Source organism: Leptopilina boulardi, unplaced genomic scaffold (assembly GCF_019393585.1).
Source record: "Leptopilina boulardi isolate dan_hultmark-lab unplaced genomic scaffold, ZJU_Lbou_2.1 LbouV2_255, whole genome shotgun sequence".
In the NCBI taxonomy this organism is placed as follows: domain Eukaryota; kingdom Metazoa; phylum Arthropoda; class Insecta; order Hymenoptera; family Figitidae; genus Leptopilina; species Leptopilina boulardi.
The window spans coordinates 1,220,921-1,245,737 of record NW_026137813.1 but is presented as its reverse complement, the minus strand read 5'-3'; the positions used below and the strand labels follow the sequence as shown (position 1 = coordinate 1,245,737).

Sequence of the window (24,817 nt, the reverse complement as noted above, 5' to 3'; positions counted from 1 at the left end):
GAAAATAAAACTGTATATATATAATAAATATAGAAAAGATAAGATATTGAAACTTACTTGTCTCCAAATCGTACGAGGGGATCAGCTTTAATATCACTAATATCGACTTGACGCTTACGTCTAATCATTTCCGGGTGTTTCTTCATCATCAACCAACCAATGTGTGCGAAGAAAAATCCACGATTTGAATTTGTTGGATCAGCTTCCGTCTCAGCATATTTATGATGAATTCGATGAAGTTTTACCCAATTGCTAATTGTAAACTGCAATTAAAAAAAAAAAGTAAAAAATTTTTAGTTTTTATTTTTGTAAAATTAATTTTTGTTACATGAAAATTTCTCTTCAGACCTCGGATCGACTTTAAATTGTAAAATAAGACGTTTTAGTCGATTTAAATTTCAAGAAAAGTCGAAAAAGTCAATTTTTTATTTTTAATAAATTTAATTAATTAATTAATATTTTATTTCAATTAACTATTATTATTGGATATTAAATTAATATTTATATATTTATATTATTATTTTATTCGATAGAAATATCATCAAGAAAATTTATTTCGAATATTTTTAAAATAGAACTAAGACAAATTTTTTCAAGATTTTAATTTAGTAGAAAAAATTTCTATAAAAATTCTTAATGTTCCATTTTGAAATCTTTTTTTTGAAATCTGATTTAAGCAAATTATTTGAATTAAAAATTTTTGTATAGTTTTTTTTAGTTTTAATGAACAAAAAAATTTCAAACCATAATTAAATTTTAAAGAATTTTTATAATTGCAATATTTTCTAAAATTTTTAATTAAAATAAGTGTTTGCAAATTTTTTTTTTTTTTTTGCAAAAAATTGTTCATGCATTAAAATTTATTGCATAATTATTTTAAGTGGAAACAATAAAAAAAAGAAATAAAAAAAAGAGAATAAAAATGAATTAAATGAACACTTTCACAAATTTGAAGATAAATAAAAAATGAATTTAACTTACCGTGCCATTGGAATAATAAAAGAGGAGCAACAACGCTCTCAAAGGTGTTTTTGCTTTGTAACATCTATGTGCATATAAACGATGAGCACCAGCCGTTTCTCCAATTTTTGTATAAGTATAGACTCCCAACACTTGAAGAAAAAAAAAAAAAATTAATTATGCGTTCCAATCATAAAATTGATTTTTTTATTTTTTTTTGATAATATGGAAATTGAAAAAAATTTATTTTCTTTCTTCTTATTCAAACGTTATAATAAAAAAAAGAACAAAATACATGAGAAATAGTAAAATAAATATTAAAATAAAAAAAAATTTTATATGTAAAAATTTATTAAAAATATATAAAACTTATTAATTATTTATCAAAAAAAAAAAAAAATACTTACTCCATAGTGCTGTTAATTTGTGAGTGAAATAAGGGAATGTGAGGGCTGCATAAATTGCTATACTGTGCCAAACAACAAAGAAAATAATGTAATTCCATAATAATTCATTTTCAAATTCAAAAGGTCCCAATTTCGATGGTTTTTGAAGTTCTATGTTATCATAAAGTCCAGGTTTGACGTCACTTTTTTCTTTAAGATCACCATTGGATGATGGATCTGATACCGATTTTATCGTCTCCCCGATAGTCGAGTTTGTCGTGGTCGGGGGCATGTCTAAAAAGAAAAAATCATAATTTCTCCCATTAGTAAATAGAGACAAGAAAAAATTTGCTCTTATTTAAATATACAAAAATTTTTTTTTTTCTAATCTACATTCTAAAAAAAAATACATAGGTAACGAAATTTATTTCTCCTAAAGAAAAACTAAAAAAAAAATAACATAAAAATAAAACAAAATCCAAAGTAAAATTTTCTAAAAACTTTTTCTAAAATATAATGAAAATATAAATATAATGAATAAAATATAATATAATCCTGAAAAAATTATTTCACAATAATTATTACTAGATGGAAAAATTACAAATATTTTTATTTTGTAATAATAGATAAATAAATAAAATAATATTTAATTAATAATAAAACAAAATGAATATTTAAATAAATATAAATTTAAAATAATAAAAATTAACATTAAAAAAAATATATATAACTAACTAAAATTTGTATATGAAAAGAGATAAAAGTTATGTTTTATAATATGTATTCAAATTCACCCGCATAAAATATTATAAGGTGTGAAGTTGTTACATAAAATATATATATATATATATATATATATATATATACAAAAGCAAAATGAAGAGACTTGGAGGATCTAACTGAAGAGAATTTCATTCGTGTCGTTTAACTGATTTAAGACTGTTATACAAAACTACGTCACAGAAAACATCCGATGTAATATATCTTTTCTCTGTGAATTTTTATTGGATTATCAAAGAAGAGAGGGAAAAAAAAATTATGTATATATGTATACACATCACGTGTGAGGATAAAATTTTAAATAAATAAAAAAAAAAAAATTAAATCACAACTTTGATAAAAGTTACATATTATAAAAAAAAAATGCATAAAAATAATTTTGCTGATATTCAAAAAAAAAAAAAAAAAAAAAATTATATTTCTTATTTCGATAAAAATTTTTCGCCAACTCAATGAAATATATATGAATGCGACACGTGTATTTTTTTTTAATAGTCTCATTCGAATTATAAATCTATTATGAAAAACGTGAAATAAGTTTTTATCAATATTGTCGAATTAATAATAATCGAAATTCTCAAGATAAAAATATCTATTCATTTTAATCTTTATTTTATATTTCAAATAGAAAATTTTAATCTATTTTAATTGCGGTATCATTTTTAAATTGTATATAAAATATTTTTTATATATATTTTTGAATAATTAAAATTTTGTTAAGATAAATAAAATAATATATAAATAATAAGTAATAATAAGTAATAATAGGTAGCAAATAATAATAAATAATAATAATAATTACAAATAATAAATAATAATAAATAATTAATAATTAATAATTAATAATAATAATTAATAATAATAATTAAAAATTAATAATTAATAATTAATAATAAATGATAAAAAATAATAAATAATTATAAATTAAGTTCAAAAAAGAAAAATAAATCAAAAAAGTTAATACATTTGTCTAAATGACATAATTAAAAATTGTCAAAAGAAAGTTGATGCGAATAATTTTTGATAATGAACCTCCATGAAGTTGGCGTCGACGCTCAGCGTCGAAAATTATTTTTATGGGACCAAAAATATCAAAACATTTTTTAAAAAGGTTTAGGGTTCACACAATGTCTTAAGAAGTATTTTTCAAGGTATTATTTGGATTGAAAAATTAAAAAAAAAGTAATTTCAAATTTTTGATTCCACGAAAAACAATTTTCGGCGCTGAGCGTCGAAGCCAACTTCATGGAGGTGATAATGAATACAGTTAGGTTCATCTCAAAAAATAGAATTGTATACAATGGCATTTTTTTAAATTCATCTGAAAAAAATATTTTAAAAAGTATAAATAAAAAAATATATTTAAATAGCTATTTTTAGTCAATTTGCAATAAAAAAAATTTTATTTTAAGAATTTCAAAAAATGAAGAAAAAATGATTAAGAAAAACCCTAGTTTTGCGGTTCGAAATGGACCTTACGGTATAGAAATCATTATAAAATTTTCCTTTAGGTAAACAGTACAATTCAAATAATATATTTATCATTTAAACTATATATATTACAACCCTCTGATAACAAGTATCTATATTCACAATAATATTTCATCGATACACTGAAAAAAAAAATGTATTTAATTCAAATAATCAGATTCTTGACTATTATCAACTAAATATTTATTTAAACCAAATAATTTTTATTTAAATCAATCAAACTATATTTTAACCAATAATTTCTGTATTTGAAAAAAATACAATTTAATTGATTTAAATAATAAATATTTGATACAAATAAATATTTATTTAATAATAGTTAAGTAACCGATTATTTTGAATCAAATAAATTTTTTTTCAGTGTAATTAATTATATTAGAAAAAATTATTAACTGTTCAGTACTGTTAACATTTTATCAATAAATTTACCTCATTGCTCTAGAAAACTTATTTTAAGCTATATTTAAAATTGCAATTATTATTATTATTATTATTAAAAGTATAATATAAAATAATTATCATCACACTGTGAATAACCTAATTTTAGTTATAATTTAATATAAATTTTAATTTAATTAAAAAATTTTTATTTGAATTAACTTTGTAACAAAAAAACTTTTGTTTATCTATATAATCACATAAATATTTATTTGTTGTCATTAATTATTTATTTGTTGAAAATAAATATTTATTTGATTTAATTAAAATAAAATATAAGTTTATTTAACTCAAATATATTATATTTGATTCAAATAAAACATTTCTCTGGGTATATTATATTTTCCTCCGTTTAATAAAATCAGTAGCAATTATTTGTCCCTTTAAAAAAAAAAAAAAATAAATAAATATTAAATTCATTCATATTAGTTCTCAATAATGAATGTCAAATGAAAAATATTGTCAACACCCTCACATGAAAATTATTTTTTTTAATTCTAAACAATTTAACTATTTTGAAAAAAAAATAGTTTTTTAATTTCTTCGATGAAATATATTTTTCTTTTCAATAAAATAAAAATGTAGCGTTAAATTAGAAACAAGAATATTGAAAAAAAGCAAAATGAAAAAAAAAAAAACAAAACAAAACAAATAACTTTGAAAACAAAATTCACCTGATATCACTCGATAAACTCGATTATCGAAGAACACACTTGGAAAATAGAAACAACTATTCACAAATGGCGAACTGAAGAGAATATTCGAATAGCATGAGCATTTATAAATTCATTGACACCATCTGGTGGAGAACAAGAAAGTCTCAGAAATAAAGGGGGGAAAATAAAGAAGAGTCCTCATAAAATGCATTGTATATATATATATCGTTCGTTATCATTTTCTTCTTTTGTACAAAGCTTTTTTTCCCCCTTAATTTTCAATTTTCTTTTTATTCTATTCGTTTTATATTCAGTTTTTTTTTGTTTTTAAATAAAAATTGAGTTTGTTTTATTGAAGAATTTTTATCATCGAACTTTGGAAAAGAATTTTGTTCGTTCAACTGCAGGAAAACCAATAACTATATTATAAATGAAGTAAATTTCTTATAGATCAAAGGTCTCGATGCAAATCATATAAGGTCAGTTCATGTATATATATATATATATATATATATATATATATAAAAGGTCCAAGTATATTGCTTCATTAGATTTTATTTAAGGGGAGGCACCAACTTTATTTTAAACCCCTCTTTAAATTTTAATTATCGCACAATGTTATATTTTTTTAATGCATCATTTGAGTTCTAAAAACAAAGGTGATCAAAAAAAAAAAGAAAATCTTAATTTTTTGACCTTTCTAGAATTTATATATTTTTTTTTTAAATACAAATTTTCGAAAATCCATATGTGTCGCTCCACGACAAAAGGTACCTAAGTTCCCAAAATTTTTAGGTTATATTTTTGATTTTTGAAGTGAAAATATATAAAGATGGTCAACTATTTATACAAACTATTGATATTTAAGTCTTTATTAGAACTAAAATATTCAATAAAATCTATTTTTGATTTTATCTAATTAAAATAGAACTTTTTATTGAGGTAAAACTAACACTAAATATAACACAACCACACAAAAAAAAAAAGTTCTGATCTGGGGGTCTGTCTATATATTTTCTATGTCTTTAGGTCGCTGAATCCGAATCCGAGGCCCATTCAACCCCATCACATCAGGTTTTTGAAAAAACCTCAAAAAACCAAAATGGCTGACACTTTTTTGGAAAATTTGTCGGATTCGCTTGAAACTCGCTACTCGGGGGTTTTTAGGGTCGCTGATTACGAATTTGAAGTCAGTTTTCAAAAATTCAAAATGGCGGATCCAATATAGCGGACATTTTTTTGAAAAATTTGCCGGATTTGCTTGAAACTCGCTACTCGGGGGTTTTTAGGGTCGCTGATTACGAATTTGAAGTCAGTTTTTAAAAATTCAAAATGGCGGATCCAATATAGCGGACATTTTTTTGAAAAATTTGCCGGATTTGCTTGAAACTCGCTACTCGGGGGTTTTAGGGTCGCTGATTACGAATTTGAAGTCAGTTTAAATTTATCATATCAGGATTCGGACATAATCTAAAAAAACCTACAATTTGTGCTATTAAACGCGCCTGCTTTCTCACTCAACCGCCGATACTGGGGTTCCGAGTCCCTGCATCGTAATACGTTTCCTACGTGCGTCTGCCATGACGGCATCAAAGCCATTAATCCAGGGACTTCGCCGGATAGGAGACAAACTCCGTTGCCCACCGTCACCACGTGGAGGTGCCCTGGACGCAGGCACACGCAAGATACAAAGTAAATACGGGTGAATTAAAACACTCAAGTTTTTGATTTCTCAAAAGAACATCTTTATTGGATTCGCCATTTTAAATTTTGTAAATTGGACTTCAAATTCGTAATCAGCGACTTCAAAAACCCACATGTAACGAGTTTCAAGCGAATCTAATAAAGTTGACAAAAAATCCTGCCATATTGGATCCGCCATTTTGAATTTTTGAAAACTGACTTCAAATTCGTAATCAGAGACCCCAAAAACCCCCGAGTAGCGAGTTTCAAGCAAATCCGGCAAATTTTTCAAAAAAATGTCCGCCACATTGGATCCGCCATTTTGAATTTTTGAAAACTGACTTCAAATTCGTAATCAGCGAACCTAAAAACCCCCGAGTAGCGAGTTTCAAGCGAATCCGACAAATTTTCCAAAAAAGTGTCCGCCATTTTGGATTTTTGAGGTTTTTTCAAAAACCTGATGTGATGGGGTTGAATGGGCCTCGGATTCGGATTCAGCGACCCAAAAGACATAGAAAATATATAGTCAGACCCCCAGATCAGAACTTTTCTTTTTTTTTGTGTGGCTGTGTAATCTAAAAATTTTGGGAGCTTAGGTACAATTTGTCGCGTATAGCGTCACATACACAGTTTTCCTAAAAGTATCAAATTGAGACCAAAAATTGCATCAAATCTTTGCAACGTTTTGATGCACATAACTTATATCAAAAAGAGATCGTTTTGTGTATCATTTTCAGAAATGATACACGAAACGGTCTCATTTTTTGATGCAAAAAATTGAATCAATTTATATCAATCATGGCCGAATTGAATCGACTCAAAATTAAACGAATTTTTTTCAGATATTTTGGTAATAGTGCAATTGCGGAGACCATTTCACTATTTAATTTGAAAATGAAAATAACAGAAAATCAAAGACAATGTGCAATTCGATAATTAAAAAGTGACAGCTTATAAACATAACCTAAAATGCATGAGAAAAAATTTGTCGATAAAATCAATATAGCCGAGCTTTTTAGAAGGTAGATGGCAGCACTCATCTATTTTCTTTCTTTAAATTTTTTCTGAATCGTTTTTATAAAAAGCAAAACTGCCATCTACCTTCTAAAAAGCTCGGCTATATTGTTTTTATCGACAAATTTTTTCTCATGCATTTTAGGTTATGTTTATAAGCTGTCACTTTTTAATTATCGAATTGCACATTGTCTTTGATTTTCTGTTATTTTCATTTTCAAATTAAATAGTGAAATGGTCTCCGCAATTGTTCTATTACCAAAATATCTGAAAAAAATTCGTTTAATTTTGAGTCGATTCAATTCGCCCATGATTGATATAACTTATGTGCATCAAAACGTTGCAAAGATTTGATGCAATTTTTGGTCTCAATTTGATACTTTTAGGAAAACTGCGAGAAAAAAGTTTCCTTAAGTATATTTCTGTATTAAGGTTATGTGGAAACCTCCCACGTGACATAGTATGGGAAAATGTGTTTTGGTAGTATACGTTTCACTCTAAAATGAGAAAAGATTTTTGTCTAAAATTTTGAGGGATGATAGATTAGGGTACAAGGAATCTCGCTGTTTTCCGAAAAATACTTAATTTTGAGTAAAATTATTAAAAAATAAAGTTTAAAAAGTGACATTTTTAAACGAAAATGAAAACAAAGATGGCGGCGCATACACAGACGTTGCTTGAGTATGTTAGTACTCCAGTAAACAGCGCCAATTCGAGCAAGTGGCCGCTGAATGAACTATGATGTAAATCATACCAAATTTTTTTCTTATTCTTTATGACTTCCATAACAGAAATTCACTTGAATTTTTGATTTTTGTTAATTTGGTTAATAATGACAAGCTGTCCCCATTTACCCCAAAAATTTGAAAACTCAGGGTAAATGGGGACAGCTTGTCATTATTAACCAAATTGATAAAAATCAAAAATTCAAATGAATTTCTGTTATAGGAGTCATAAGGAATAAGAAAAAAATTTTGTATGATTTTTAAGTCTGTTTTCTTTGAAATGCGAGACAAAATACTGAAACAGTTTGACTTTGATTTTCAAGTTTTTATGCATTGAGCGATAATTCGAATTATCTTGCTGCCAATATTGTCAAGATAAAAGCTTGGCAATACTCAAAACCTCTTGCAGGTGATCTGAAGTTAAAATATTGACGTTGAACTTAATTTTAAAACTGTAAATTAAGCTACAAAACCTCTTGTTCCCATTTACCCCAACTGACCCTATTTCAAATTTATTACATCCAAATTCGACAGATCCAATTGTACAATTTTGAAAAAAAATTATTTTGTGTTATTTGTTGTTAAATAATAATTAATAAACATTTTGTATTTTGTTTAATGGTTTGTTTAAAAAATATAAAAAATAGAAATTTTTTTGTTTATTAATAACTTTTGAACGAAATATTTTTAATAAAATTCAACAAACAGAATTGTATAGAAAATCTATCAAAGAACAAAATGAGCTATTGTTTGTAAGAATTGGATAAAAATTAGAATTGTTCACTAACTTTTAAGGAAAAATACAAAATGTTTATTAATTATTATTTAACAACAAATTTTAACTCAAATTAATTTTTTTCCAAAATTGTACAATTATAGATCTGTCGAATTTGAGTGTAATAAATTTTAAATAAATTTTTAGTTCTGTTAAAAACTACTTTTTAGTTTGAGGTTATGTTAATGGGTTGAACATCCTTAAAAAAAAGGGTGTAAAAAAAAATTGCCGATGGAAAATAGTTAAAATTTTAATTTTTTCTAAATTATATATAACTCTAAAATTGTTAAAAAATTTCCTTTTTTTGACCACTTTGTATGTTTTTTAGGACACAATTACGATGCAATAAAAAATATATACATAACATCGTGCGATTATTAAAATTTAAAGAGATCAAAATAAAGATAATGCCTCTACTTAATAATTTAATAGAAACACTTACGCAGAGAGGTGAAAGTGTCAATATAGCCAAAGTGTCTTCTAAGCACTTTATATATATTTTTTTATAAACAAATAGATAATGTAATTTATTTATATTTTATATCATAAAATCTATCACATGTTTCAATTTATTATAGATTATTTTTTTATATCTATTTTATCGCATATACAAATTAATAGAATTCACATAATTGCTAATTTCAATTGACCAATAACTATTTTTTCTTCATAAGGTCTAAGGTCTAGAAGAGATAAGATCGTTATTTAAAATCTATAACTGATTAATTTTTACTAAGTAATTAATAATTTTATCTTATCTTCTAATTTTTCTAAATTCATTCAAATGTTTTTAAAATTATTGACCTCACAGAAAAAACCTGAATTCAAATTGAGTATAGATTCTATACTCAATTTGATTCGCAACAAAAATGAAACTGGTTGTCTCATTTCGAGTTCTAAGGTAAAAGTATCAAAATGAAACAGGCAAGTTTCATTTTGAGAAAAAGAAAAATGGAAAAATATTGTGAAATAACGAATAATTTTGCACAAAAACATGAAATATAATAATTACAAAGAAGTAAATAACACGCTAGACTTAATATATTTGATTAAAAATTGCTTGTAATCGCGTAATAAAATAATAAAGGAAATATGTTTTTAGGTTAGAAAAATGAAAACATGTGTTTTGACAACAGGAACGGTACTGCCAACTTAAATAATAGCGGTAAATTTAAAAACTTATGAAATTAATTATTATCTACGTAAATAATAATAAATAATTTTTATTTAAAAACTTCTAAATATTCGTACTGGTCAAAATAATCTTTCTGGTGTTGTTGAAATATTAGAAACAATAATTGAAATACAAAATTACTCTGCTTATGATGCCAACTTAGAAATCTGAAATTCCAGCCAATATCATTTTGAATAACATGAAGTTTGTCCCATACTCATTTCGATACCCAAAAGAAAATGAGTTGCAACAAAAATGAGTCCAAGTTTTTTCTGTGCTTGCTTCTAACCATTTAAACCTTTGCTTAGATATATGTACCTTGCATATATATATCTTCCCTTTTTTTCAAGGATTTTTAATTATTAGATCAATTTCAATGATAATGACCACAAGAATTTTATGATCTAAGCAATTTTAATAAAACCTTCTCTGAATACAAAATAAAAGCCAACAAACAGTTTTTCAAAATTTTTCAAAAATTTTCAAATTTTTTGATGTCTCTAAGTAATATTGTTTCTATTTAACTTTTTTTTGGTAAAAGGAAAAAAGACCCAGATAGCACGTAACCTTGCAGCAACCTTGCGGTAAGCTTGCCGCGCAATATTGCCAACGTTAAACGGCAAACTTGCCGCAAACTTCAAATATCCCACCTGACCCAAGCTTGCATGGTAAGCTAAAATTTTTTTAAATAATGTTTTATTATATAAATTAGACGAAACATTTAAAAAAAAAAAAAATTTTTAAGTTTAAAGCAAAGTTATTTGTCAATCTTTCACCAACCTTGCTACAAGCTTACCGTGCAAACTTACCAAGCAATCTTGCGATAATCTTATTGTGCAATCTTTCGGTAAGCTTACCATGCAAGCTTGGGTCAGGTGGGATATTCGAAGCTTGGAGAAAGCTTGCGGCAAGTTTGCCGTGCAAGGTTGTCAATATTGCGCCGCAAGGTTGCTGATAGCTTACGTGCTACTTGGGAGATTTCGAAACTTAAAATTTGAGAAAAATTCAAATTTGAACTTCGTCTACAATTTTTAATATTTTTCATTGGCAATTTTTTTAGACTTTTTGGATATACTTCCGAAGTAGGGGTACCTCCGATTTTAATAAAACTTGGTATACTAACGTAATTTGGTGTGCTGATTACGAAAATTATTGTGAAAATTGGCGCAAATTTGATTATTATGGTAAAAACCATAAAAAACACAATAAAATAATGGTTTTTTACGATTATCTCGTAAAGAACAAAAAATTTCGAAAAAAGTTTTAGACAAAAGTTGTAGATCTCAAAAAAACACACATTTTATGTTTTATGCATTTTTTACCAAAAGTCATTATTTTTCGAGAAAAATGGTCCGAAAGTAATTTGCGGAAATTGTGGGGTGGAGTCCACAGCAGCGGTAAACGCAAAATAGTAAACACGGCCTTCGGCCGGGTAAGGTACTGCTCGCTTTTCTTTTTAAAAAAAACCTTGGCGAGAGGGGGTGGATATGGCCGAAAGTATTTTGCGGAATTCGTTAGATCCTGACTAATGGTGAATATGATACTATATACGAGTCAAATAATATGTCTAACCATGACTGCTGTATATGTTTTCATTATCATGGTGTTTTTCGTTTTTTGGATTTTTCTCGAAAAATAATGACTTTTGGTAAAAAATGCATAAAACATAAAATGTGTGTTTTTTTGAGATCTACAACTTTTGTCTAAAACTTTTTTCGAAATTTTTTGTTTTTTTACGAGATAATCGTAAAAAACCATTATTTTATGGTTTTTACCATTATAATCAAATTTGCGCCAATTTTCACTATCATTTTCGTAATCAGCGCACCAAAATACGTTAGTATACCAAGTTTCATTAAGATCGGAGGTACCCCTACTTCGGAAGTACACCCTTTATGATTTTGAATACCTAATCAATCGTAAATGGATTAAAAAAAAAATTTTCATTTTTTCCAAAAAATAAGAATTTTAAACTCGTCAAAAAAATATATGTAAATATTTTTTAAATTTTGATAGCGTAAAACATTTTGAGATCCTAAATATGTAATGTCAAGAAAAAAAAATTATTGTTTTTAGATGACTTTACAATTTTTGAATTAAAATTTAACAGATTTTTTTTTTTTATTACGAATTTTTACAAAACAAAATTTTTAGTTACCGAATTTTTGTTTGGCATAATTTTTATTTTACAATTATTTTCTTTGTATGACTTTTTATTTCGAAGAATTTTGATTTGAGCGAATTTTAATGAGTAGAATTTTATGTGATACGAATTTTTAAATTACAAAAATTCTAATTCACCAAATTTTTAATTGACCAATTAGAAATTATCAAGAAATCGTGATTGGTCAATTTTTTAAAATAACGCCGAAATCCTTCTGTCGATTGTTTGTTTGACCATTTGTAATTTCAGACAAATGAAAATTTGTCAACTTAAAAATTCTATCAATTAAAAATTCGTACAAATAAAAATTTGGTCAAATTAAAATTCGGTGAATTAGAATTTCTGTCATTTAAAAATTCGATTGAATAAGAATTTTGTTACATGAAAATTTGCTTAAATTAAAATTCTTTTATATAAAAAAGTTATGTAAAGGAAAGTATTGTAAAATAAAAATTCTGTCAAACGAAAATTCGGTAGTTAAAAATTTTGTTTTGTAAAAATTCATATAAAAATAAAATCTGTCAAATTTTAATTCGAAAATTTTAAAATCATCTTCACCATTACGCAGAACTAATACTGATTTTTTAAACAATATATCAACGATTTTCAATCTGTTTCGTATTCACGGCATTTATACTTGCTAAATTAATATACAACTACACTTTATTTAACAGAAAATAATAATAATTATTGAATTTATTGTTAAATATGTGAAGGCTTTACCATAACAATTTTGTGATTCCCTATGTAAAATTGGCGCTTTAAAAGTATAAAAACAAAAAAAAAAAAACAATTATATGAAATAAGTTTCTGTCATAATGAATCTACTTGGGGATGTTAATTATTACTTTTGCTAAAGTATAACATAGTTTTGTTTTGATTTTTATGAAATAATTCAATTTTATTAAAAGGCTTCACCATAATGTTATGAATAAAAGTGGCTATTGATTTTTGTTTGTAAACACAGAAATTAATTTTTCACGTCAAGATTTATTACAACATATGCAACTTATTTCTTTAAAAAACATAAGGGAGAAGAAATTGTACGCTACATGAGAAATCACTCATGGAACTAAAAAATTGATAATTAAAAAAATACCAATTACAATGAAATTATAAAACAAGAATAGTAAAATTAAACAGATTTCTAAACGACACAGAAAAAAAATTTTAAAATCTACTTTAAAAAAAAAAAAAAAATTTTTTCTTTAAATAATTTTTTAAAAATATTTATCAAAATATTCATGTAACCAAAGTTCAATTACAGATAAAATGTATCTTCATGACCTTTTTGTAAGAACAAAGAACAATAATAATTGGCTTCATTATTATTCTAAGATATCAATAATAATGAAACAAAATGATAAATTTAATAAAAAGTTTCTTTTCGTGAGTTGTCATATGTACTGTATAGAATTATTTTTTTCCAGTTAAAAAATATGTATTAACAACAAAAAAAAAAAGTTCAAATTTTTAACTATTTGCAGGGTGATTTTTAATAAAAAGAATATATACACTTCGTCCATCTCAATGTGAATAAATCCTGGTACATCAACCGTTGCTTTTATCTTTCAATTGCGCTTAAAAGCATTGTATTGGAGAAAATTAGCTTCGCACTTGTCATTTGTTCACATTGAGTATAAATTTTAAATCAAATCTATACTTTATATATACCAACCAATTCGTTTCAATGCAGGGAATAAAATTATTTCATATATAAACATGAATTTAAATAAACACATCATTTTTTAGCTAAAATGAGAATTTTTGATTTTTTAACTTTCTTTAATTCTTTAATTTTCAATCAAATCTATACTTTATATATATCAATCGATTCATCTTGACATAAAGAAGACGATTATATTATATATTACCTTAAATTTTTCGATTTAAAAATTTTTTCAATTAAAAAAAAATTTTTGGAAAAAAGACGATAAAATTTTTTTTTTGGGGTATTTTTAAAAATCCTCTCGTCATTTTTGAGAGATTAATGTGTTAAATAAGCCTACCAAATTTTATCCAAATCCATTAAAACCTGTTAAAGATATCGTGTTCACAAAAACGATCCACACACACATACACACACATACATACATCCGGACAATTGATCAGGATCTCATATAACATGTTTCTATATAGAGGAAAATTTGTTTTCACCATTTTTAAAAAGTTTATAAACGAAAGGACTACATAGCTTCCTCCACGAGGAAGCAAAAATGATTTTGTTTGGTACAAGGAATCTCGCTGTTCTTCTCATTTAACATAACTTAACGCAAAAATAATTAAAAAAAGCAATAAATAGTAAAATAATGTATTATATCATAGTTCATTCTCGCTCGAATTGGCGCTGTTTACTGGAGCACTGACACACTCAAGGAACGTCTGTGTATGCGCCGCCATCTTTGTTTTCATTTTCGTTTAAAAATGCAGCTTTTTAAACTTCATTTTTTACTAATTTAACGCAAAATTATGTATTTTTCGGAGAACAGCGAGATTTCTTGAACCCTAATCTATCATCCCTCAAAATTTTAGACAAAAATCTTTTCTCATTTTAGAGTGAAACGTATAAGTACTACCAAAACACATTTTCCCATACTAGGTCTCGTGGGAGGTTCTCACATACCCTTAAATGTCTGAAAAAATTATATTCTAGATTTAAGAATTTCTTTTTAAATAAGCGCCAAGAATATATTACTATTATTGTAAGAATATTTCCCAATTACTTTAAGTGGGGAATATTCTTGGCGCTATTTAAGAAGAAATTCTTAAATCTAGAATATAATTTTCTCAGTGTAAAAATTCTACAAAATAATAATTCGAATAAATAAAATTCGACTCAATGAAAATTATATCGAATGAAAATTCGAACAATTGATTTTTAGACAATATTCATTCGTCCCGTCAAATTGCAACATTATTGTAGTCGACGAAAATGACATTTTAAATTTAATCACCTACATATCAGTATTTTTTTGGCACTCACGAAAGTAAGGATAAAGCTCAAAGTTCCATTTTAAGCACGTGGGGGAATTTAGTACATCAGCTGATATATCAATCTCCACTCACGCATATAAGCACAGTTTGCCGGTTAATAAAGCAACCAATCAGAATCTCGATACTCTTAATATAACTATATAACTATATATATATGTATATTGTATATACATATATTCGCATATATATTGGATACACTATAGAAATGCGGTTTCTTATAAGTCAAGAATCAGAGAATAAGAAGAATTTTCTTCTCCTATACAAACAAAAAGAAGAAAAGAAATAAGAATCACATCGTCCTCTGAAACTACAGACGACGAAAGACGCGTCTCGCTTTCTTTTTTTTTACGTCTACCTTGAACATAATAAAAACTCAACTAATGAACTGTCCTGAAACTTTAACATTTTTCCAAGTTTGAATGAAAATTGGACTACGAGGAAGTTTGTCTCGTTCCATCTTGCAGATTTTAAAAGAAAACCTTCTTTCAAAAAGAAGGAAAAAAAATGAAAACCGTATTAGAAAAAATCATTCTCAAAAAAAATAATGCTATTTGAAGTTGAAGTTTGTTTTAAAAAATTGTTTTTCCATAAGTGAACGTGTTAATTTAACAAATTATTTAAATTTAAAACTGCGTTTCCCAGGTGAAACGATTCTACGGAAATTCCATACGGAATTCCGCAAAAATTCTATACGGAATTTCACAAAATTTTCAAAGTATTCCTTTCGTAATTTTGCGAATTTTTTTGGGAGAATTCCATACAGAATTGCACAAAATTTTAAATAAATCCTTAACTGAATTTAAAAAGTTGTATGGACTATTAAAAAGTAGTTAAAAGAACTAAGAATTTAGTTGGGTCAAGGAGATTTTGTAATTGTTTTAATTTTTGAAGTTGATTTAACTACTTTTGTTAAGTACAATTAACTACTAATTCTTAACTCCATAAAAAATAGTTAAATTGACTACACGCACATAGTTAAAATAACCAAAAAAGTAGTTACTTTTACTACTTTCAAGTCAGTTAACTAAAGGTAGTTGAGGATTTCAGCTAAATTTTTTTCAGTGTACAGTTGTGAAATTCTAACAAAAATTTTGTGCAATTCCAACAATAATTTTGTGCAATTCTATTTAGAGATTATGTGTGTAATTCTTATAAAAAATTCGCAAAATTACAAAAGAACTTCTTTCAAAAATTTTGCGGAATTCCATATATAATTTTTACGGAATTTCGTGTGGAATTTCCGTGGAGTTGTTTCCGTAGAATCGTTTCACCTGGGTTGGTTAAAAAAAATATTGTAAAAACATTGCTTGATTTTTTATATTGTATTAAAATCATCTCCATCAAGTTGGCGTCGACGTTCAGCGTCGAAAATTATTTTTCACAGGACCAAAAATATCAAATCATTTTTAAAAAAGTTTTGCTGGGTTCACATAATACCTTAAAAAGTATTTCTCAAGGAATTATTTGGAACGAAAATCTTTAAAAAAAAAAATAATTTGACATTGTTGGTCCTGTGAAAAATAATTTTCGGCGCTGAGGTTTAAAATCACATAAAATTTCAAAAAAAAAAAAAATTTTGTCTTTTTTTTATGTTTGTATGTCTACACAGAAAATTAAAAGGTATTAAAATAAGCTACAACGCTTATTATTTTAATTCAATTTTGCTTATTTTAATACCAAAATGGATTAAAATAAGCAAAATTGGATTAAAATAATAAGCGTTGCAGCTTATTTTAATGCCTTTTAATTTTCTGTGTATAAATTTTTTTTCGTCTCAAAATAAAACTATTTTTTTATAAGAAAGAATCTGTTATTTGGTATCAAAGAAGATTATATTGTATGGGGCATTCCACGTGAAATTATCATTCAAATTTTTTTTTTTACTTGAGAATTTTTTTTCAAAATTTCTATAAAAAATAAGAAAATACGTATTTTTTGATTTTTTGATTAGATAAAAATTATAGAAATTATGATTAATTTAAATTTAACGCCATCAGAAGCCGAATTCTTTTGAAATGAGTTTTTTTTTGTCCTCACTAACTGATAAAAAATAATATTATATATGAAATTTGTTTGAAATTTTTCTTCTATATTTTAAATATTTTGTAAAAAATTAAACAACAACGCAATCATTCCAAAAATTGAAATTCAGTCTAAAAAGTGAATTTTCTCAAAACTTTTTTAGACTTTTTATATTTAATTTCAATTTTTTAGATGATTTCGCTGTTATTTTTTTACTACATATTTAAAATATAGAAGAAAAATTGAACAAGTTTCATATATAATATCATTTTTTATCTGTTAATAGTTTAGAATAAACGCTATAGCGTTAAATTTAAATAAATCATAATTTCCCTAATTTTTATCCAATAAAAAAATAAAAAAATATATGTATTTTCTTATTTTTCACAAAAATTTCGAAAAAAAATTGTCAAGTCAAACAAATTTTAATAAAAATCTCTCGATCAATTTTCACTGCTTTATTAATAAATTTTTATCTATTCCATTATAAAAGTTTTAGTTATTCCATGAAAAAATATTTTCACTTAATATTCAACTATAAATCCTTAATTTAAAAAAAAATTAATTAATGTTTACTCAAGTGAAGAGAAAAAAATATAAAAAACAAATGTTGTATTTCTCTGCGTTTCTATATATTATGTTTATTTTCTAAATTTTAATATAAGTTAATTTTTCACATTTTCATATTATAAATCATCATTATTTATAATTTCTGTTAATCTACTTTGAAAACAAGAATTTTCATTTAAACATTGTGTGCGTCTGCTTTTTTTTTCTGTGAAAGACAAATCTTTCAATTATTTTGGAAACATTTTGCAGTGAAATAACATTCGACAAAATATAGTTGCATCCAAATAAATGAAGCAATTTAATTGTAAAAAAAATGTGTAACATCAATCGCTCTTTATTCAGAAAAATGTCAATATTTTCACCAATGTACACTCGAATAAGCAAACATTTGCGTGAACGGATTCAATATTTGTTGCCACACTTTACATTTATATGGTATAATATGTAATTAGTAGAATTTTTCTTTTTTTGTGAATCAGTTCAAAAAAGCTCGTTATTTTTTTTTTATATTTTATTATAATAAATTAAAATATTTTTGATTTAACGCAAAAGTTTCTTTAAATCAAAGAAATTTTATTTGAAACTATATAGGAAGCTTTTTTTGTTTCAAAGAAAATTTTATTTTTAATGAAAGTAAACAAGTCAAAGAAATTGGTTTCTTTAAATCAAAGAAATCTTTTCGCTGGGTGTGTCAATCACTTTTTAAAAAAAGTCCCAAGATTTAAAAAATCGTAAATTTTTCTAAATTTCTATTTCTTATACTAAATAATTTTTTTTTGAAACAAAATTTTAATAACATAAAATTCATGAACTTTTTGAACGGACTGTCACTCGACAAATGCCTTAATCGCATACTGAATTTTTTTTAATACTATATATATTGAGTCGAAAAAAAAGGATAGGTGCTTAACAAAATTTAGAATTATTCCAATTAATTACCAAACTTAATACAAAATAGCTCGCTAAACTAAGTTGAGTATTTGGGCTTTAAGTTGCAAACTTTTGTACGTTCAAAACTGATAACTATGTGAAAGTAGATGCTTCTGTTGGAAACTTATTTTTTTTTTTTTTTTATTTTTTCTTGCAACATACTCTTTTCTTGCTCAAAGAACTTTAAGCAAATTAAGTATACACGAAGAAAATTTATTCCAGAAGTTTAACATCAATGTCGTTTGAAAAATTAAAAATAATATGCGAATTTAATTTATTTAATCGAGTTTAATATTCTATTTTTATAATATATTTTTCTTCTCTATTCTTTTCTTTATTCGCTATTTTTATCACCTCCTATTTTTAAGAATTTAATACATGGATTTTATTGTTAAACGTCAGAATGTTTAAAATAAGAAACTTTATAACTTCAAAAATTTTCTTTTTTTTAAAGAATATTCTTCTTCTTTTAAAAGTATTCTCTCTCTCTCTCTCCCTTAAGAACGTTACTCTTTATATTAAACTGAAAAATTGGCCTAAATTATTTATTTTTAAATAATATTAGACTCTTCTTTTAAAAATATTATTTAACACTTAAGACTACTATTTTTTTTTAAATATTACTCTTTTATTAAGAATATTATTCAACATTTAAGACTATTACTTTTCTTTTAAATAAATTCTTCTTCTTTTAAGAATAATTATACTCTTCTCTCATTACTGAAAAACATATTCTAAAATTTAGAATATATACTTGGAATCTATTTTAGAATATTTTATATTTAAATTTAGTAGGGGAGACCGGGGTTACTTGGCGCACTTTTTACTCTTTGTTGTGTAACTCACTCATTTTTGCTTTTTTGAAAAAGTTAATGTATAGAAAACTTGTTGTAACATATCAGATTTAATTAAAAAAAAAAAAAAGAAAGTTGAAATATATTTAATACTTTTCTTTTTATACCACTTTATTTGAAGCTGTGCAAAGCGCGCCAAGCAACCCCGGCCCGGGGTTGAGTGGCGCATGAGTGAAATTAAAATTAAATTATATGATTTAAAGTTTAAATAATATAAGACTTAACAAAATAAATATTGTACTGTAATTTTACAATAAAATTATTTTAAATTTAAAAATTAGAAAATTTCATTTAAATTAAATGAAATTTGATTTAAAGGAAATCGTAAAATTACCAAAAAATATTTTTTTTTTATAATAACGCTATGAATATTTAAAAACCATTATTCGGTTAAATTTTTTGAATATGATTGTTATTGGTGCTTATTAATGTGTAAATTTCATATAATCAACTTCATTTTATTAATATTTAACGAAATTTTCTGATAACCACGTCACCTAACCCCGAATGTACTTTTGAAATATTTATTAATTTTTTATAAAAACTGTTAAGGCCATCCGGGAAAAATCCCTAACCTAAAAGTGTTTTCCCTTGCGAGATATTACTCGTAAATAACTTGAAATATCTTGTTCGGATTTGTCGGATTAATTAGATGAGGGCGAGCTGATTAAGAATCATCTCCATTTTTACAAGTAATTTTGTAAAAGAGTATTGAAAATCGTGGTTATAAAAGTTGGTTTTTTGACAGAAGTGGGGACAGACATTGAATCTATGTGGTGCCAATTCTAGCTAGTGGCCGCTGCTGAACTAACTTACCCCAAATTACTCCACTTTAAATCTTTAATAAAATAATTTCCTCACAATATTATTGCAAAAATGGAGAAGAGACCCACTCAGTGACCCTTCCTCTATTATTCCTCCAAATGCCAACTCGAAATACTTTATCCTTTAAAGATGAGAAGAAATTTACGAAACCCCTTTTTGCCAATGTTTAAACATTTTTTTCAATAATTATTTATCAAGATTATGCAAAATTCCGAGAAGAGCCCTTGGCAGGGTACCTTCCTCATTTATTTCCAAAAAATTCCAACCTAAAATATTCTACTTTTTTTAAATGAGAAGAAATCTACAAAACCATTATTTTCTCCCGGATGGCCTTAATATAACGAAGCTGAAGTACGCAACGTTTATATAAACGATTTTTAAAGAAATAATTTTTTAAAATGAAAAATTCTATAATTTTTTGCTTAAAAAATATTTCTTGTAGTTTTCATTAATCAACAAATTATAAAAAAATATTTTTTAGGCAAAAAATTATAGAATTTTTCATTTTAAAAAATTATTTCTTTAAAAATCGTTTATATAAACGTTGCGTACTTCAGCTTCGTTTAATACAAATCAAAAAATTTTTTTTGTTTCTTAATAACAAATGTATAGAGCTCAAAACTTAATATTTGAGCTCTTCTAAAATTAATTTTTTAAAGAGATATCACACAAAAATGAAGAGGTTTAAAAATTACTTTGGAGTGCCAATAATTAATGAATATTAATGAAATTTTGTACAAACTTACAGTTCATCAACTACTTTAAGCAGAATAAAGAGAAAAATTAATGTAACTTGACACTTTTGAATAAACTCAAATGCGCCAAACAGCCCCGGTCTCCCCTATGTAATATTCTTAAAATTAGAATATATTCTCATTTTAAGAATATTACACATACTAAATTTTAATATAAAATATTCTAAAATTGATCCCAAGTATATGTATTTTAAATTTCAGAATATTTTTTTTTAGATGAAGAGAATATTACTCTTCATATAATACTGAAAAATGGGCCTAAAATATCACAGTAAACTTGGTTGTATCTTTTTCTATTGCAACGTTTTGATGCACATAAGTTATATCAAAAAGAGATCGTTTTGTGTATCATTTTTAGAAATGATACACGAAACGGTCTCATTTTTTGATGCAAAAAATTTAATCAATTTATATCAATCATAACCTAAAATGCATGCGAAAAAATTTGTCGATAAAAACAATATAGCCTAGCTTTTTAGAAGGTAGATGGCAGCACTCATCTATTTTCTTTCTTTAAATTTTTTCTGAATCGTTTTTATAAAAAGCAAAACTGCCATCTACCTTCTAAAAAGCTCGGCTATATTGATTTTATCGACAAATTTTTTCTCATGCATTTTAGGTTATGTTTAGAAGCTGTCACTTTTTAATTATCGAATTGCACATTGTCTTTGATTTTCTGTTATTTTCATTTTCAAATTAAATAGTGAAATGGTCTCCGCAATTGTACTATTACCAAAATATCTGAAAAAAATTCGTTCAATTTTGAGTCGATTCAATTCGGCCATGATTGATATAAATTGATTAAATTTTTTGCATCAAAAAATGAGACCGTTTCGTGTATCATTTCTAAAAATGATACACAAAACGATCTCTTTTTGATATAACTTATGTGCATCAAAACGTTGCAAAGATTTGATGCAATTTTTGGTCTCAATTTGAGACTTTTAGGAAAACTGTGATATTAATTACAAAATATTACTCTTCTTTTAAGAATATTATTCTACTTTTAAGACTATATTAATTTTATTTTAAGAATATTATATGTTCCAACTGTCTAAGAAAAAAAATATTTAATAAGGAGCCAAGATGATATATTCTTAAATTTAAAATATCGTATTTTGCCATTGGATTTTCAAATACGTGATGCTCAAAGAAATTTGAGGTTAGGTTTAGTGATAATTTTACCTTCATAAAAAGTTTCTAATTATAATTATAATTAATAAAAATTACATATGGTTCCTTTGGCAAATATAAAGGATTTTTATCTTCAACAAATGAAATTTCTATAGTGCAGTACTTGCATGTGGTGACATTATTGTAATTTCATTGGCAATTAGATAATTTTGATAGAACCTGGAGATAATTGCCAGTTCTTGGAGTCCAATTCTATTATTATTCAAGAGTAATTATAATGAAAATGAAAGAACACTGAACTCGTAACTTTTAATTAGAATATTCACATTACTTATTGCGAATATAATATATATATATATATATATATATATATATATATTAAGATATGTATAATAAATAATATTAATATAATAAATAATATATACGGGGCATTCCACGTCAAATTTTCAATCAATATTTTCTTCTAACTGAAACATTTTTTTTTTTTATAATCTTTACGAAAAATAAATAATAAAATAAAATTTGAAAATAAAAATTATGAAAGTTACAATTTTTTAAATTTAACTAATTGAAAGAAACAATTTTTGTTATATTTTTAAATTATTAATTGTTACCAGAGGGTGCCAAAGTCAGAAAGTAAAATTGTAATTTTTTGCGGTGCCTTCTATTGTAAATAATCTAATTGAGATTTTTACTTTGGATTTATTTGCAAATTATTTTAAAAAAATGTTTTCTAGCAGACTTATTATTATATAATATTCAAAAATTTAATTATTTATCATTTTTTTTAAAACAAAAATTAAAAAAGAAATTTTTTAAACTTTTGAATTTTTAAATGAAAATTTCACATGGAATGCCCCATATAGGGTGATTCCACGTGAAATGTACCTATGACATTTTAAATTCAGATAAATATATTTTTTTTTCGTTTTTTGAAGAAAAAATGTGATATACATATTTTTTTATTTTTGAATAACTGTCCAAATTTTCGAGTTATGAATTTTTAAAAATCTAATTCTATCAATTAAAAAATTCGTACAAATAAAAATTCGGACACATGAAGATTCGATAACTTAAAAATTCTGACATTAAATAATTCAAATCACTTAAAATTCTGTTGAATGAGAATTTTTGATAAATTAAAATTGGTTTAAATTATATAATTCTTTTTTAAATTTAAAGTTGGATAAAAAAATTTGGTAAAATAAAAATTATGTTAAATAAAAATTCGATACATAAAAATTATGTTAAATAAAATTTCGTTTACAAAGAAATTAACTCAAATGCTAATTTGAAAAATGAAAATTCGTCTAAAATGAAATTCATATACAAATGAAAATTCAAGCTATAATGATTGTTATGGGATATTCATGCGCCCCCTTTTTTTCAGAATGAAAAAAAAATATTTTTCCGAATTTAAAATATCATAGGTATACATTTAACGAGGAATCAACTATATACATATATATATATTTCGTTCTTTGTTGAAAAAATATATATATAAATAAAATATTTGTTATAAAATATACAATAAAATATTTCAATAAAAGCACATTTCTGTTATTCTCGATTTTTGCTTTATTATATATGATCCAATTAAAGAATTTGTTTTTCAAAACATTTTCGAAATACATATATTTTAATAAAATACCTTTACTTCTACAATGATATATGAAATTTATATTACAAAATCACAATTATTTTTCATTATTTCAACTGTTAATTATTTTCTTTTTCAACTTTTCATATTATATTAATATTTGCCTTATATTTTTAATTACATTTAACAATTGAATGACTAAAAATTGTATTAACTTTTGTTTAAATTTAAAAAAAAATTTTATGCATTATATATACGTATTTTATTTTTCCCTATATATATATATAAAAAAAAAATTTTTTTTTTCATAGTTAATTCAAAGAAAATTTTATGTCATTCCATATAGACAAATTTTTGTGCTTCTCTATATACAAAGTCTACTCCTCTACTAACACGTGACTTGTAAGTTAATGGCTGACAATATGTTGACCTTGAAATATATAGAAAGTTGATAGGGTTCTTGAACTATAGTAAATTTGACTAAAGAAAATTTCGCAATTAAAAAAAAAAGAAAAATTGTTATAGTAACTTGTTTAATAAAAAAAAAAAAATTGTTACACTTTCAACTAAAATTATACCTTTTTCAACAAAATTTTTTTTTATTAAAATGTACCCATTTTTAATAAAAAAAAAAAATTTTATAAATAGGAAAAAAATAAAAGTTTCCATTTTACAAGTATATAGAAATAAAAAAAAAAAAAATTTTTTTCCTAAAGAAACTATTGTCTAAGATTAGATTTCTCGGAAATATGTATTTGTGAATTGTATTTTTTTTTTTATCTTTAAAAAAAATAAAAGGAAGGCTTTAAAGTATATATATACGAAAACTAGACGAGTCGCCTATTACACACGCACAAATAATACAGATATAGCAAAGAAATGTGTCT

At 24.7% G+C, this 24,817-nt stretch overlaps 1 protein-coding gene across 2 annotated transcripts in view; it reads right to left on the bottom strand.

Moving 5' to 3' along the window:
* Positions 1-24,817, bottom strand: part of LOC127280849 (acyl-CoA Delta(11) desaturase-like) — a 30,411-nt gene that overhangs the window by 4,579 nt on the left and 1,015 nt on the right. The window contains exons 1-4 of one of the 2 annotated variants that reach the window (XM_051304150.1): positions 4,730-4,884; positions 1,368-1,640; positions 982-1,112; positions 58-263 (exon numbers count right to left, since the gene is read on the bottom strand). In XM_051304150.1, the coding sequence (XP_051160107.1) occupies positions 58-263; positions 982-1,112; positions 1,368-1,638 (608 nt within the window). In that variant the 5' untranslated portion in view covers positions 1,639-1,640; positions 4,730-4,884. Of the gene's footprint in view, positions 1-57; positions 264-981; positions 1,113-1,367; positions 1,641-4,729; positions 4,885-24,817 lie in introns of those variants that run through there. The other variant, XM_051304148.1, reaches the window with a different exon arrangement.